Consider the following 17,036-nt stretch of genomic DNA (forward strand, 5'->3'; position numbering starts at 1 on the left):
TCAGCAGTGCAGGGACTCAAGCACACCTACAGTGGAGCACCCATAGGGGGACACACATCGAAGAACCATCATTACTACGAAAGGTGAGTAACTTCTTTCGTCCCATAACACTCCTCCCATTGGTCTTATGGAAAATTCAACAGGACAGGGCATGAATCATCCTCATCACCCGCAACTGACCCAGACAATTTTGGTTCCCAAATCTCCTATGAATGTCATCTTGTTGTTATTAGTTTAGTTATATATTAGAGACTTATAGAAAGAGACCTTCTAAAAATGGACACAAATCGGACATCAGGAATGGTAACATACAAAATCCAGCAAGTGAACACTTCAATCTCCCTGGACATTCAATAACAGATTTAAAAAGTAGCCATCCTTCAACAAAAAAACTTCAGAAACAGACTTCAAAGAGAAACAGCAGAACTAAAATTCATTTGCAAATTTAACACCATTAATCTGGGCTTGAATAGGAACTTGGAGTGGCTGGCTCATTACAGAAGCAGCTTTTCCTCTCCTGGAATTGACACCTCCTCATCTATTATTGGGAGTGGACTACATCCACCCTGATTGAATTGGCCCTATCATCACTGGTTCTCCACTTGCGAAGTAACTCCCTGCTCTCCATGTGTCAGTATATAATGCCTGTATCTGTAACTTTCACTCTATGCATCTGAAGAAGTGAGATTTTTACCCACGAAAGCTTATCCCCAAATAAATCTGTTAGTCTTTAAGGTGCCACCAGACTCCTTGTTGTTCTTCTAAAAACGTTAAAATGTATGACCGGCACGCGAAACCTTAAATCAGAGTGAATAAATGAAGACTCGGCACACCACTTCTGAAAGGTTGCCGACCCCTGCCCTAATCAGTACCTTCCTGCCAGTGAGGATGTCTACTCCTCACTGAGACGTAAACCTTATACTTTTGGTTCTCACTAAGCTTACGCCCTTTGAACCGCTTGCTACATGTTCCATGTCTCACCTATCAATGAAAGTTGCTTTCCGTATAGCCATCACCTCAACTAGAAGGATAGGTGAGCTCAGAACCCTAATGGCGGAACCATGATACACCATATTCTGTAAGGACATAGTCTCATTACAACTATATCCAAAGTTCACAACAAGGTAGTTTTGGAGTCGCAAAGTAATTCAATTGGAAAACCTAATCCCAGCTATACATATAAAATGATGGGGTCTAAATTAGCTTTTACCACTCATGAAAGGGATCTTGGAGTCATTGTGGATAGTTCTCTGAAAACTTCTTCCTCGGTGTGCAGCGGCAGCCAAAAAAGCTAATATAATGTTAGCAACCATTAGGAAAGGGATAGATAATAAAACAGAAAATATCATAATGCCTCTATATAAAGCCATGGTACACGCACACCTTGAGTACTGCATGCAGTTCTAAGCACCCCATCTCAAAAAAAGATATATTGGAATGGGAAAAGATACAGAGAAGGGCAACAAAAATGATTAAGGGTATAGAACAGCTTCCATATGAGGAGAGTCATAAAACTGGGCTTTCCAACTTGGAAAAGAGACAACAAACGGGGGATATGATAAAGGTCTATAAAATCATGAATGGTGTGAAGAAAGCAAATAGAGAAGAGTTATGTACCCCTTCACATAACATAAGAACTAGGTGTCACCTTATGAAATTAATAGGGAGTAGGTTTAAAACAAATATAAGTGACAACAGTACCAAGTATCATAGCTTCATGAAGTACCTCTAATTGACATTTGCAAGGCAGTTACGTGGTGTTTCCTCCACATGTGAAAGACATTATGCTCTAGTACTGGATACCTCTATTGATGCACCCTTTGGGACAGCAATCCTTTGGATGGCTCTTCCATCTGTATCCTTGCACCCTTTTCCTACTTGAATACTGCTTGTAGGTCACCCGCTGTGGAATATACGTATGGACCAGTGCTTGAAGAAAAAGAGAAAGTTACTTACTTTGTTGTAACGGGAGGTTTTTCAAGATGTGTGGTCCCTATCTGCATTCCACTACCTGCCCTCCTCCTCTGCTTTGCATCATTCCTGATTCAGAGTAGAGAAGGAACTGGAGTGGCAATTGGACTGTTTCACCCTTTATGTCTTCAGTTTGAGGTATGAGGACTGTAGGACATGTGCAGACCTGCGTACACTGCTTGCAATAATTCTCCAACTCCTAGTGCATGTACACCCGGAGGGGGTTACAGATAGGGACCACACATCTTGAGGAACCACCAGTTCCCACAAGGTAAGCATCTTTCTCTTCAAGAAGATGCATACCAAACTTAGTATTTTTCCTTAAAAACACCCACACAAAAACAAACCTCTGGGAAATTAAATACAATACAGATACCCATGTTAATATTGAGGTTCCACTGCACAGTTAAAATCACAGAAATGCAAATGTTAAAGCTTCAAGAATGTTAATTAGACCACCTTGTGGACATGTACTATTTTGTGTTCCCAGTTTTCTTGTTAAATGTGTAGCAATGTGATGGTGGTGAATGTCTAAACTAAATCATTTTTCAACTTAATGCTTTTTTGGATGCTGGCTTGAAAAAGTCATTGTCTCAACTGTTTGTGAGTTTATTTATTTCCAGTATTATAGGCAGATGGAATTACAAAGATGGTGGTTTATTAATCTAATTAAAGAAATGGGCCCAGATAGTCAGAATTATTACTATGATTTTGTTACTGTAGAATATTAAACAGGTAAACATGTTTTGGGGTTTGGGAGCACAGATACCTGGGCTTCCTTAGGCACCATGACAAGCATTGTAAAATTCATGCCAAGGTCTTAGTTTATTAGTTTATAAAAGACAAGAAAAAAAGAATTTAAAGTAAAAAAATTGAATGTTTATTCAGTCAAAACAATCTTAGCCAAAGCTCAGCGAAGTTGTTTTTTCAGAGAGTGGATATTAAAGTCCTTGGTTTTATCAGAGAGTCCTTCTTTTGGGGTAAGATAAATAATAGTTCTATAGCTGGACCTTTAACTCAGTTGCTTGTTTTGGGGACTATTGCTGCTTTTGGCAAGGAGACAAAGTGGAAGAGAGAGCAAAAAGTATGGGGAAAGACAGCTTTCTGTTGATTCTGCAGGAGCTGGTGTGTTGATCAGTCATGGATAGGTGCCTGAGGCAGATGAATCAGCCATGACAGGAGCATATCTAAACCTTGACTTGCTTCCCCAGTCCAAAATGCCATCTGGCTGGTCTCTGCAGGTCTCTCTCTTTCCAGTGGCTCTCGAACTAGACTAGGCTTGATAGGCCACCTTATTCTGTCATGCAGTTTTTGCTGACCAAAGTCTCTCTTTTTTGAGTCCCATGTCCTCATCATTTCCCTCAGTGAAACCTAACTTCTGACACCAATTTTAGCCATTGTTTTCTTCTTGCTTGTGAATTATTCTTTCAACACAGCCCTTGGGTGTTGATATTATTAGTTGATATTAGACTATACAATTAATCGCTATATCCTGTTAGTCACAAACCTCATATTGTAGAATATCAATTGTCTCTGTGAATTTTCATGATTTCCCCTGAACTCATGAGATAGATGTAATTTACTTAAAATTATCAGCTGTTCTTCTCTGCTTCTCATGCTGATGCTATGTCTCAGGTGGAAGGACAGAGTCTTGCGGTGGGAGAACACTTCAGCCTCTCTAACCACTCAGTGACAGACTTGAAGGTAGCAATTTTGCAACAACAAAAACTTCAAAAACAGACTCCAAGGAGAGACTGCTCAACTTGAATTAATATGCAAATTAGATACAATTAACTTGGGTTGAACAGAGACTGGGAATGTTGGGTCATTGCACTAATTGAATCTATTTCCCCATGTTAAGTATCCTTACACCTTCTATGGGTCATCTCGATTATCACCTCAAAAGTTTTTTTGTTTCTTCTGCTGTTGATAGCTCATCTCAATTGATTGGCCTCTTACAGTTGGTATGGCTACTTCCACCTTTTCATGTTCTCTGTATGTATAAATATCTTCTTGCTCTATGTTCCAGGCTATGCATACGTTGAAATAGGCTGTAGCCCACAAAAGCTTATGCTCAAATAAATGTGTTGGTCTCTAAGGTGCACAAGTACTCCTGTTCTTTTTGCTGCTGTTGTGGCACTCCTATAGCTACAAGAGTACATACAAAGCAAGTTGGTAGACTGAATGAGGGCAAGCAGTTCTTTTAGAAAGACTACGGCTGTGACCCAACTCTACATCTTCAGCAGCAACTTTTTGGAGAGCTGTCTCTCTGGTCCTTTGGCGAGGGAGATTTGGTTAGCACAGAGAACGACCAGTGCCCATCTCTATTTGCTCCTTGCACTGGGACTCAAGGAGCTGGGGAACATAGTAGAAACTCCCATCAGAGCAGTTGAAGAAGAAGAAGAGAATAGTGGAGTGGAAGCAGTGGCTGACTTTCTATATCTTCTCTGCCATGGCAGCACCTATTCACTTTTCCAGTATAGTGAGAGGATTCCTATATTCACTCTTCCAGTGTAGCAGAAGCATGGCAGTGAAGAGAAATAGTCAATTGTAAGTTGTGGATTAGAGCTGTTTCCACAGCTGCTGAGAGTGCATGAGCTAAGCTAGGGGGTGAGGTGGTTTGTCCTACATAGCCCATGGAGAGTGTGATATCACTTGCACTGTCTGTCCCCATCACTGTGAACTGCAAATCTGGATTTCCCATTTCAGTGAGGATTTGTGGGATTGTGGTTTACCAAAATGCCTATGAGTGAAGTTCTAGTGTTTTGTTCTGTTTTAAATAGTATACTGGCTGACAGCTGCTATACTTACATTTATCTTTATGTTGTTTAAAACAGCCAAAATACAAAACTGTATAAATCAGTTGTGCTGAAAGAGCCAATTTAGTTTGAAGTGTAGCAGTGATCTTGGCTGTAGCATTTATTAAAAGTTATAACTATATAAAATATATACATCCACTGCTGCTAAGATTTTAGGTGTTCAGATTTTGTAATGCAGAAATTTTTTTTCAAATTAAAGCTACATATCCAAGTTTTCGTTATTGTACTGTATCCAAAATGTATATGTTGGTTGTTGGTGCTTAATAACAAAATGTGCTTAAACATGTATCAGGCACAAAGTTTATTCCGTCAGGCTGTCATCTTGCATACATTTATGTGCTCATTTATTTCCATGATGAATGGTCGTTGAAGTCGCTGAAGCAGGATAGGGGGCAAAATGCACATAGATGGGACAAAATGCACTGTCAGATGTAGAGGAAGAATTATGTAACCTAATTTGTCATCTGCAAATTTTGCTACTTCATTACTTACCTCTCTTTTCAGATGATTAATAAATACAGTAAACAATAATGGACCTAGTACAGAACTGTGAGATACCTGCTGTTAACCTTTGTCTATTATGAAAATTTAACATTTTTTTGCTATCTCCCCCCCCGCACCCCTCCGGTCTCTTAGCCAATTTTTGGTCCAGGACAGTACTTTGCCTCTCACACACTGACTCTTGGTTTCTTTGGTAGCCTCTTGAGAGGGACCTTGTAAAAGACTTTTGAAAATCTAAATAAATTGTGAGCTGGTTCTCCTTCATCCACTACTTTGACATTCAAAGAATTTTAATAGATTAGTGAAACATGATTTTTGTTTGCAGAAACTGTACCATATCATCATCTTCCACATGTTTTATTATTCTATTTTAAATCTGTTCAGCCAGTTTACCAGGTACCAATGTAATGCTTACTGATCTGTAATTCCCAAATCAGCCAGGCGTTGTTTTTTAATATTTATTTGTTTGCTACCTTCCAGTCTGCTGGTATAATAGCTGTTTTTTAAATTAAAAATTACCTATCTTTGCTAGCAGCTCAGCCACTTGATACTTGAGCTCCTTCAGAACTCTTGGATGTACAATCCAGGCCTGGTAAATTGTTGCTTTTTAAATTATTAATTTCTTCCAGTCCTTTTTCCAGTCTCTGAGAATATCTCATCTTTATTACCTACTCTGGACCTACTCATTTTTGATATCTCTCTGATATTTTCAGCCATGAAGACTTATGCAAGGATGTTTTTCTAAAAGATATGCTCTAGGAATTTTTGGGGGGAAGTTCTATGGCAGGAGGTCAGAATGGATAGTCACAATGGTCTGTTCTGGCCTTGAAAGATATGAATCCCTTTTATTTCTCAGCATGTCCTTATCATCCTTAATTGCTCCCTTTCACAACTGATTATCCAGAAGACCCACTGATTCTTTCACAGGCTTATTACTTCCAATATACTAACCTTTAACTATTTGCTCTTAAAAATCCATCTAAGACCACCTAATTTCCCTCTTCCATATTGCCTGATGCTATTTATTTCCTGTTTATTGGCTTCAGTAAGGTCAGATTTCCTTATTTTGAGAGATCTCTGGTGCGAATAGTCAGTTATGGTCTACTCTTTGCCTTCCTGGTTCCATTTTTATTCAGCAGCACACATGCTGTCTGACATTGTTATTTTAAGTGGTATCCGTGCCACATCTAAGCAATTTACTTCCTTTACTTTTAATTTGGGGCTTTTTTGGCTAGCACCTCTTCATTTTATGGAAATCTTCCTGTCCCAAGTTTAGTATCGCTGTGTCAGTTTTTGGTACCTTTCTCTCCTTTAGGATGTTGAACATTACTATATTGAGTCAGTATTACATCGTGGTTCAGCTACTTTTAATTCTTGAATTAATGCCTGTGCATTAAGTAAAACCAAGTTGAGAAGCAATCATTTAATCAGTTGAGAAATTGCTTCTCTAACTTTTGTCCCATTGTGCTATTAGACCAGTCTGCATATGATTAGTTGAAGTAATCCATTATTAGCCTGTTAACCTTTGCTGCCTTTTTATCTCTCTTTACACTCAATATCCTTTTCTTGATCTGGAGGCCAGCAATATAGCTAAGTTCCTATTCCAAAAATCATCACATACTTCTAAACGAGGAGTCTTCTATATTCAGGAAAGAATTAGCACTGGAATAATAAGAGTATTGCAGGACAGAGTTAATGGCCATTAGTCCATTCTGTAGGTTGAAATTTAACAGCTATATACATTATGATTGGCCAAATAGCGAGTATTATTGTATCACATTCTCAGGACTACACTGCATTTATCTGGGGAAAAAAGGTTACAAGGTCCTGACAAGTGGCTGCAAAAAAAGGTTGTGCAACTTGAGAGTTATTTGTTTTTAACTTCCAGATTCCATTTAGTTAATTGCTAACTTTTTTCTCACTTTTGTATAATTTGGTATGCCATTGTTATGTATTTTTATTTTATGAACATCAACATAGTTTGGTTTGAAGTCATATCATTTGTACAGAATCTAAACATATGGCTACGGGATCAGAATCTGTAAACTTTGATGTATTACTTCTTAAACACTTCAACACAATGTAAAACTTCAGGTATGCTTTTTGAGTTCTGTGTAATAGCAAACATCTGTGTTACAGTGCAGAACCATTGCATAATATTGTTTAACATAATAGCAAGAACTGAGTTATTTTAACCCTGATTAACATACTTTAAAATACTTACAAAAAGAATATGCTTATTGGGAAAACTGATTTATTGAACTGCCTAAAGATGGACTGACAAGAAATTTAGGGCCAGACATTCACCTACCAGTATTTTGAAAGACATGGCATTGAACAGTCTCTGGATGTATTTATAGAGATCTAGATGGAAAAGGGAAAACTAGACTGAATATTGGGAAAAATCAATCAGTCTTGCAAGGGATGTGGTGGAGTATTTAAAATAACTTTAGTCATGTAAATGTGAAACATAGATTAGGTTTTATTAAAAATATCAAGAATAGTGTTCAGTTTGGCAAAACATCTTCATGTTGATAAATAAGTAGGATCTGAACCAGTACTCAGTGAAGACAATGAATAGCCTCCTGTTGACGTCATTTGAGATTGGATCAGGCCCATATGGATTTGTACTAAACATGCTCAAACATCAAAAGGATTTTTTTATTTCTAATATCTGCTACTGAAGACTAGACTGGATGACCCTGGGGCACTGCCTGCAATAGCTGTGTTTTATTGTTTGAAATAATAGTCATAATATTTTAAATAGGTACATGTTGATAGCAAAGTACAGTAACTCCTCGCTTAACATTGTAATTATGTTCCTGAAAAATGCGACTTTAAGTGAAACGATGTTAAGCGAATCCAATTTCCCCATAAGAATTTATGTAAATAAGAGGGGTTAGGGAAATTCCGGGAAATTTTTTTCACCACCCACACACACACACACACACACACTATAAGTTTTAAAAAATTTAATACTGGACACAGCGATGATGATTGTGAAGCTTGGTTGAGGTGATGAAGTCAGAGAGTGGAAGAGGGAGGAATATTTCCCAGGGAATGCCTTGCTGCTAAATGATGAACTAGCACTCGGCTGAGCCCTCAAGGGTTAACCCATTGTTGTTAATGTAGCCTCACACTCTACAAGGCAGCATGAATGAAGGGAGGGAGGGGAGACAGCATGGCAGACAGAGACACACACCTTGTGTGAGAGAGAGATGCGCATTACCCCTTTAAGTACGCTGACCCCACTCTAAGTAAACAGCCTTGTTAAGTAGATCAGCAAGTTGAGACAGCAGCTGCTCCCTGGAAGCTCCTTCCATCCTGAGCCCTATCCTGTCGTTCCCCCTCCCACCCCCCCACGAGGCGGGGTGCAGGAGCAGGGGGGAGGGGGACACTCTGACATTACCCCCTTTCTTCCCCCCCACTGCACAGCAAGCAGGAGGCTCCTGGGAGCAGCTCCAAGGCAGAGGGCAGGAGCAGAACACATCAGTGGGGAGAGGGACAGCTGAACTGCCGGCAATGGATAGCCTGCTGGGCAGTTGCCATACAGGGAACTTAGAGGAGTACGGAGCTGATGGGGGGCTGCCGGTCCACCCTGGTTCCAACCCCCCCCCCCCCAACTAGTTGCAACGGGCTGCTCTTCCTGCAAGCAGTGGAAAAAGCAGGCAGCTGCCAAACGACGTTATAAGGGAGCATTGCACAACTTTAAACAAGCATGTTCCCTAATTGATCAGCAGTGTAACAGTGAAACAACGTTAACCGGGGCGACTTTAAGTGAGGCGTTACTGTATTGTTTTACAAATATGCACCTATGAGACAATAAATGGTTATCCCAGTTTGCTAGTTAAAAAGCAAAGCCAATGTAGTAGTCTGTCATTCTGTATTTGCATGTTCAAACCTTCTGTTTGACAAATTAGTACTTGTTGAAATTTAATAGAATGTCTTCATCCTTGTCAGTTTTTCAATCTAAAGTGTTTTCTAAAAGTCGTAATTGTTTTAAAAATGACAGTAAAAATACATTGTTTTACTTTTACGTTCTCTGTTTGTCTTCCTTAGTCAGAAGTACTGTACATTAAATGTTCTCAAACAATGTGCTTAATTTACTTAATTCTAAATGTATTGTGGCTTTTTTCTTTATTCAAGTCGCTGCCAAAAAGCATGGTGTCACGGCTCTGTGAATCTAAAAAGATTTGTGCTGCAGCTGATATGCAACTTCAGGTATGTTCTTTGGTTTCAGGTTTCTCCAGGACCTAAATGTGAAATGACTTCCTACATTTATAGGAACTATATCAATTTAATTTGACTCTATTAATTTGTGAAATCTTACAAATGTTTGTAATTTAACACTTAACTCAGTGATGTTTCTGTGCTATCTAAACAAATGCAAAATATTTAAACTGAATTGTTTTCAACTTCATTTTAATATATTTTGATCAACATTGTCAGTTGTCTGCATAAAGTTGGTATTTTAATATGGATTTAGATGCTTATCTTTAGGTACACAGCTTTGAAAATGATTGCCTTTCACACTTAAGAAAGTTTTAAGAGGAAGCCATGAATTAAAATTGGACTTGATATTTTGTTTACTGAATGTTTTAAAATATCTCAAATATAAATTGAAAACAAAAGTATGCTGAAGTAGCCATTTTTAATTGTATTTACTTTGGCCAAAATTTTCAAACCTGGGTCCCTACATTTAAGCTCACAAATCCATTTTGTGGTTCCTAAATAAAACCAATTTAATTCTCAGAAATATGGAGCACCTTTAAATCCCACTAAACTGTGTGAGCTGGAGATGCTGAGAACCTTTTAAAAATCAGCCCAGTTTTATTTAGGCGATGAAATACGGATTTTTGGTTTCCTGATATAAGCAGCCAGGTTTGAAAATATCGGTTTTTATTACTAAAAGGACACTGTCAAAGTTTGTAGGTCTAATATCTGATCTACCTCATTATATTGTTATAGTTGTTGCTAAGTTCATGCAGTTCTGTCTGGCTTTTCCAAAACAAGTGTTTCAACACTTTCTTTAAGAAGAAAATCAAACTCCTCAGCTCAGCATTAATGCACAGCTCTGCATTCACAGTTGGTGAACTTGTGCAATTCAGTTAAATAATGTTAGTAAGAAAACACGTCTGCTTCCACCTTCTAAGTCTTAGCATTATAATAAAAGGGGAGTTAAAACTTAGGTAAAATATGTTAGTGTCTTTCACTCTTCTTTTAAAACAAAACAAAACAAACAAACAATAAATATGTGTCATTGTTGAAACAGGGAGCTTGTTTCCTCAATCCTAATAGAGCAATTCCAGTAAAAGTTAATAGTCACAATGGCATTCAGATTAGCTATGTTTTTCATAGCGATTAGTCTGCTTGTGTTTATATTCTGCTAATGCTTATTTTGTATGATTTTTCTCTATTCTTTTTTCCCTTTGCTAAATACGGTTGGTTTGTTTGTTTTTTTTAAACCACAATTGGTATAGCTTTAAAGTGAGAACAACTGCTTTTAGGTGCTCCAAATGGCAGCACTCAGTCTCTTTTTAAGAAATGCAGAAGCAAGAATCAGGTGGCAGTTTGGACATTTGGGCCAAGGCCAGGGATTTGTGATTTCTTTTCTCTAAAAGATGTCCCAAAGACTGTGTCCTTCTCTACAAACACCAACTGTATGAGTTTAACTAAAAACTGATTTTTAAAATATCTTAATTAAACTTGTGCCAACTGCTGTGTGGACACATCTATTGGTTTAAAACTGATTATAATAGTTGAGCTTATATCTGTAAATTTACATGTGCAAATTAAACCAATAAGCCAGGTTTATAGCAGGTTGAGTATCTACACAGGTTTGCACTGATTTAACTAAGTCAGTTTTTAAGTCACACTTTTAGTTAAACTACTGCAACTTTGGGTGTCACTGGCCATGGTGGGTTCTGTGAGAACTGAGTGATGTGGAGGGGGAGCGCTGCTTTACCTTGGTAATGTGAAAGCAGTGAAATGCCCCTGGCAGTTCTGATTTTGAAATGCATAATTGTTGCTTATAATTTTTTTCATATACAGACATGTGCTATGCTACTAAATCTGAGAGATATCTGAGAGAGATTGTTTGTAATCGAGAAGGAATTATACAAGAATTAAAGCAGAATTGCTCCGAACTGTACAACAGTTCTGAAAAAGCAAAATTTACTTCTGATGAATGAATACTCAAAAAAATACCCTGTTCATGAGAGCCACTAATTTTGAATAATCCAACAGGGTACAGACCAGTAATTGACTTGAAATTCTGAAGTGATGGACATGTGCTTTCAAACACAAACATTCTTTGTTCAGTAATATCTGTACTAGCAATAGAGCCCAAGGATTTCCTTTCAGCAGTCAATTTATATTTGTCCTGGACCAGAGTTGCCATAAGTATTTGACTTTCTATTTCAGTGCGTCTTCAGGGAATCTAACAGTAATGCCTGCAGGTGCATATAAACTTAGTCCCTGATCAAAAGATTGGCTGACGGTCACTTCAGTTATTTCGTTCACAAAATTGTTCCTGGAGACGGGTGCATGGTGGTGAATACAGAGTTCCCACATTCCTTTGTAGAGATGTGTATCGTTTTCTGTGTAGTTATTTGAAGTTATAATCATTGGAATAAACTCTTGTATTTATTTTAATTTAGTTGTCCAGATATGTTCTCCTACATATGTATTAATATCTGAATAACCACATTCATTGCACACAAATTGGTAAAGATATAACTTATAAATGAAAACTCAAACTCATTTGCATCAAACTTAGCAAAAGCACATATTTCTCTTTGAGGGCTAAGTGCCATACATGCCATTCATTACTTGACCTTTTGAAAATGAAAATGCTTTGAATTTTCCAAAAGTAGGGAAATATAGATGTGTTTTAGCCTATTAAAAAATAAATAAATAAAACAACTTTCAGATACCCTCTACTAATTTTTATGGTATCTAAAAAAAAAGGAGAATAAAATTAAATTGCTTTTTCATCCATAAACTTGAGTTTTGCTATAATAATTTCAGCTGCTGTGATCTCTAGTAGATTCTGGAGAGAGATGAGGAAACCTGAGTTCTGTACTCTACATTTAAATACACATCTTTTCAATAGGCATATTTTTGTCATGTGGAGTAAATTCCTGTAAGTTTGGGCCTGCAGTAACTTTATTGGCACAGTGTCAAAGGGGTAGCTGTGTTAGCCAGTATCCACAAAAACAACGAGGAGTCCAATGGCATCTTAAAGACTAACAGATTTATTTGGGCATAAGCTTTTGTGGGTAAAACCCACTTCTTCAGATGCATGGAGTGAAAATCACAGATACAAGCATAAATATACAGGCACATGAAGAGAAGGGAGTTACCTTACAAGTGGAGAACCAGTGATGAAAAGGTCAATTCAGTCAGGATGGATGTGGTCCACTCCCAATAATTGATGAGGAGATGTCAATACCAAGAGAGGGAAAATTGCTTTTGTAGTGAGCCAGCCACTCCCAGTCCCTATTCAAGCCCAAATTAATGGTGTTAAGTTTGCAAATGAATTGTAGCTCTGCTGTTTTTCTTTGAAGTCTGTTTTTGAAGTTTTTTTTGTTGAAGGATGGCTACTTTTTAAATCTGTTATTGAATGTCCAGGGAGATTGAAGTGTTCTCCTACTGGCTTTTGTATGTTACCATTCCTGATGTCTGATTTGTGTCCATTTATTCTTTTACGTACAGACTGTCCGGTTTGGCCAATGTACATGGCTGAGGGGCATTGCTGACACGTGGTGGCATATATCACATTAGTTGATACGCAGGTAAATGAGCCCGTGGTGGTGTGGCTGATGTGGTTGGGTCCTATGATGGTGTCGCTAGAGTAGATACGGGGACAGAGTTGGCAATGGGGTTTGTTACAGGGATTGGTTCCTGGGTTAGTGTTTCTGTGGTGTGGTGTGTAGTTGCTGGTGAGTATTTGCTTCATGTTAGGGGGCTTTCTTAAGCGAGGACTGGCCTGTCTCCCAAGGTCTGTGAGCGTGAGGGATCATTTTCCAGGATAGATTGTAGATCGTTGATGATGTGCTGGAGAGGTTTTAGCTGGGGGCTGTCCGTGATGACCAGTGGTGTTCTGTTATTTTCCTTGTTGGGCCTGTCCTGAAGTAGGTGATTTCTGGGTACCTGTCTGGCTCTGTCAGTGTGTTTCCTCACTTCCTCAGGTGGGTATTGTAGTTTTAAGAATACTTGATAAAGATCTTATAGGTGTTTGTCTCTGTCTGAGGGATTGGAGCAAATGCGGTTGTATCTTAGGGCTTGGCTGTAGACAGTGGATCGTGTGATGTGTCCTGGATGGAAGCTGGAGGCATGTAGGTAAGAATAGTGGTCCATAGGTTTCCAGTATAGGGTGGTGTTTATGTGACCATCACTTATTTGCACTGTAGTGTCCAGGAAGTGGATCTCTTGTGTGGACTGGTCCAGGCTGAGATTGATGGTGGGGTGGAAATGGTTGAAATCCAGGTGGAAGTCTTCAAGGGCCTCCTATCTGTGGGTACATATGATGAAGATGTCATCAATGTAGTGCAAGTAGGAGGGGCACTAGCGGACGAGAACTGAGAAAGCGTTGTTCTAAGTCAGCCATAAAAATGTTGGCATACTGTGGGGCCGTGCGGATATCCATAGCAGTGCTGCTGACTTGAAGGTATAAGTTGTCCCCAAATCTGAAATGGTTGTGGGTGAGGACAAAGTTACAAAGCTCAGCCAGCAGGTGTGCCGTGGCCTCATCAGGGATACTGTTCTTGACAGCTTCTAGTCCATCCTCGTGTGGGGAATATTGGTGTAAAGAGCTTCTACATCCATGGTGGCCAGGGTGGTGTTTTTAGGAAGATCACCAATGCATTGTAGTTTCCTCTGGAAGTCGGTGGTGTCCCAAAGATAGCTAGGAGTGCTGGTAGCTTAGGGTCTGAGGAGAGAGTCCAAAGAGCCAGATAATCCTGTTGTAAGAGTTCCAATGCCTGAGATGCTGGGGCGTCCAAGATTTCCAGGTTTATGGATCTTCGGTAGCAGACAGAATGCTCCTGGTCGGGGCTCTAGGGGTATGTCTCTGAAGATTTGTTCCCGTGCTGTAGCAGGAAGTTAGTTGAGCAGATGGTGTAGTTTCTTTTGGCACTCCTCAGTGGGATCGGAGGATAGTGGCCTGTAGAATGTGGTGTTGGAGAGTTGCCTGGCAGCCTCCTGTTCATAATCCGACCTGTTCATGATGACTACAGCACCTCCTTTGTCAGCCCCTTTGATTATAATGTCAGAGTTGTTTCTGAAGCTGTGGATGGTATTGCGTTCTGTATGGCTGAGGTTATGGGGCAAGTGATGCTGTTTTGTTCACAATTTCAGCCAGTGCACGTCTGCAGAAGCACTCGGTGTAGAAGTCCAGTCTGTCATTTCGACCATCAGGAGGAGTCCACACAGAATTCTTCTTCTTGTAGTGTTGGTAGGAGGATTGGTTGGGTCAGTGTGCTGTTCAGTGGTGTGTTGATAATATTCCTTGAGTTGGAGACGGTGAAAGTAGGCTTCCAGATCACTGCAGAACTGTATCATGTGCATGGGGATGGTAGGGCAGAAAGAGAGTCCCCGAGATAGGACAGAGTCTTCTGCCGGGCTAAGTGATTGGATATATTAACAATATTGTTGGGTGAGTTAAGGGTACCATTGTTGTAGCCCCCTGTGGCATGTCTGAGTTTAGATAGTTTACTGTCCTTTTTCCTCTGTAGAGAAGCAAAGTGTGTGTTGTAAATGGCTTGTCTTATTTTTGTAAAGTCCAGCCATGTGGAAGTTGTGTGGAAGGTTGGTTTTGTATGAGAGTCTCCAGTTTTGAGAGCTCAGAACACAGGTATAGCTCATTGGCACAGGTATAGCTCATTACATAATGACTCTTAACAAGCAGGCAGGGAGCTAGAAATAATTGGAACCAAATTAATTAGTAACATTTTAAGTGCACTGTTTAAGCTAATTAATGTAGTAATTTGTCATAATTACAGTAAGACACTGCTTCCTCTTATTTAAAGTCTATTCTAGATAAACACTGATAGTAGAAATCTGCCCGTATCTAAATGCTTAAAAATGGGGTCCTCAGCAACAATCTCCAGATCACACGGCAATGTGAAATATCTTTCATTCCCATAGCTATGGCAGACACACCTAACTATGGCTCATAGTTGAAAATACTTACATATGTAAAGTCATCAGTGTTTATTTCCAGGGTGGATTTATTTTCGCTATGCACTCCTGGTGGCCTGGGTCTAGGCTGACCAGATAGTAAGTGTCAAAAATCAGGACAGGAGGTAGGGGGTAATAGGTGCCTATGTGAGAAAAAGACCCCAAAATTAGGACTGTTCCTATAAAATCGGGACATCTGGTCACCCTACAAGAGTCAGAACTTCCTTCTAACACTCTACATGTGCCAGGGAAGGGGGAAAACTTGTAACTCGCTTCAGTGGCTTATTTCTCCAGCTCTCTATTTCTGCATTATTCTCTAAGTAACTCACCTCATTGGTTTTTAGCAGAGAGTCCAGAAATAGCTCCCAGAAGTCCTGACACCCAGTTCTCTGCTCTAACCACAAGAGCATACACATGTGCTATGGAAAAGCAGCTTTTGAACGTCATACCAGAGTTTATCATTTTGAAAATCTAGTTGAAAGGTTTAAAAAGCTGCTATATGTTTGGAAGAGAATAATTCAAACAGAAGTAACATAATCCTTAGGAAATGTTTACATTTAGTCGTAAAGACTTAGATAGGACATAATTCAAACCAAATCTATGATAATGAATGAATTCTGGCTAAGTCGCAAGCGGTCAGTGGGTTTGGATTTTTTTTACCCAATCATAAGACTTTCAGAGAAAGAGTTGAGCGTGTGCTATAAGACACAATTCCATTTTAGTAAGATCATCTCAACTTTTTTCTTCTGAGGCCCCCCCTAGCATCTTATAAAAACTCCATGACCCGCCTGTGCCACAACAACTGTTTTTCTGCATATAAAAGCCAGGACCAGCATTAGCGGGTAGCAAGCTAAGTTGCTTGGGCTTTGGTTTCAGCCTCGCATGGCAGGGTTCAGGCTCAGGCTTGGGCTTTCTGCCCTGGGTCCCATACAGTCTAACGCCAGCCCTGCTTAGCAGACCCCCTGAAACCTGCTCGCAGCCCCCCAGGAGGCACGGGACTCCTGGTTGAGAACTGCTGATGTAAATGATTTGCTCATCTTTTTCACAGTACCGTCTCCCAAGTTCCCTATTTCATGTACAGATTTTTTTTTTTAAAGGGAATAGAGGGGCCCAGAGATTATAAAAGAAGGGGTCTCTCACCTGCCATTATGTGAGGGGAGAGAGAGACGGAAGCTAGCTGTGTGAGAGAGAGCATGATTTGGAGGAGAAGCCCTGTTCAGGAGGGTGCGATCCTGGACCCCCTGAAGTACTCTGACTAAATGGCTAAATTTCAGTACCCAGAAAGATAATGGACCAAGTAATTAAGCAATCAGTTTGCAGACAGCTAGGAGATAATAAGGTGATAAGTAACAGTCAGCATGGATTGTCAAGAACAAATCGTGTCAAATCAACCTAATAGCTTTCTTTGACAGGGTAACAAGCCTTGTGGATAAGGGAGAAGAGGTAGATGTGGTATATCTTGACCTAGTAAGGCTTTTGATACCATCTTGCGTGACCTCATAAACAAACTGGGGAAATACAACCTAGATGGAGCTACTATAAGGGGGGTGCAGAATGATATAA

At 39.5% G+C, this 17,036-nt stretch overlaps 1 protein-coding gene across 1 annotated transcript in view; it reads left to right on the forward strand.

Annotated features, from left to right (window-relative positions):
- Positions 1-17,036, forward strand: part of MIPEP (mitochondrial intermediate peptidase) — a 116,708-nt gene that overhangs the window by 56,687 nt on the left and 42,985 nt on the right. The window contains exon 15 of the mRNA XM_034758744.1: positions 9,438-9,512. Coding sequence (XP_034614635.1) covers positions 9,438-9,512 — 75 coding nt within the window. The remainder of the gene's footprint in view (positions 1-9,437; positions 9,513-17,036) is intronic.

Source organism: Trachemys scripta, chromosome 1 (genome assembly GCF_013100865.1).
Source record: "Trachemys scripta elegans isolate TJP31775 chromosome 1, CAS_Tse_1.0, whole genome shotgun sequence".
Lineage (NCBI taxonomy): Eukaryota > Metazoa > Chordata > Testudines > Emydidae > Trachemys > Trachemys scripta.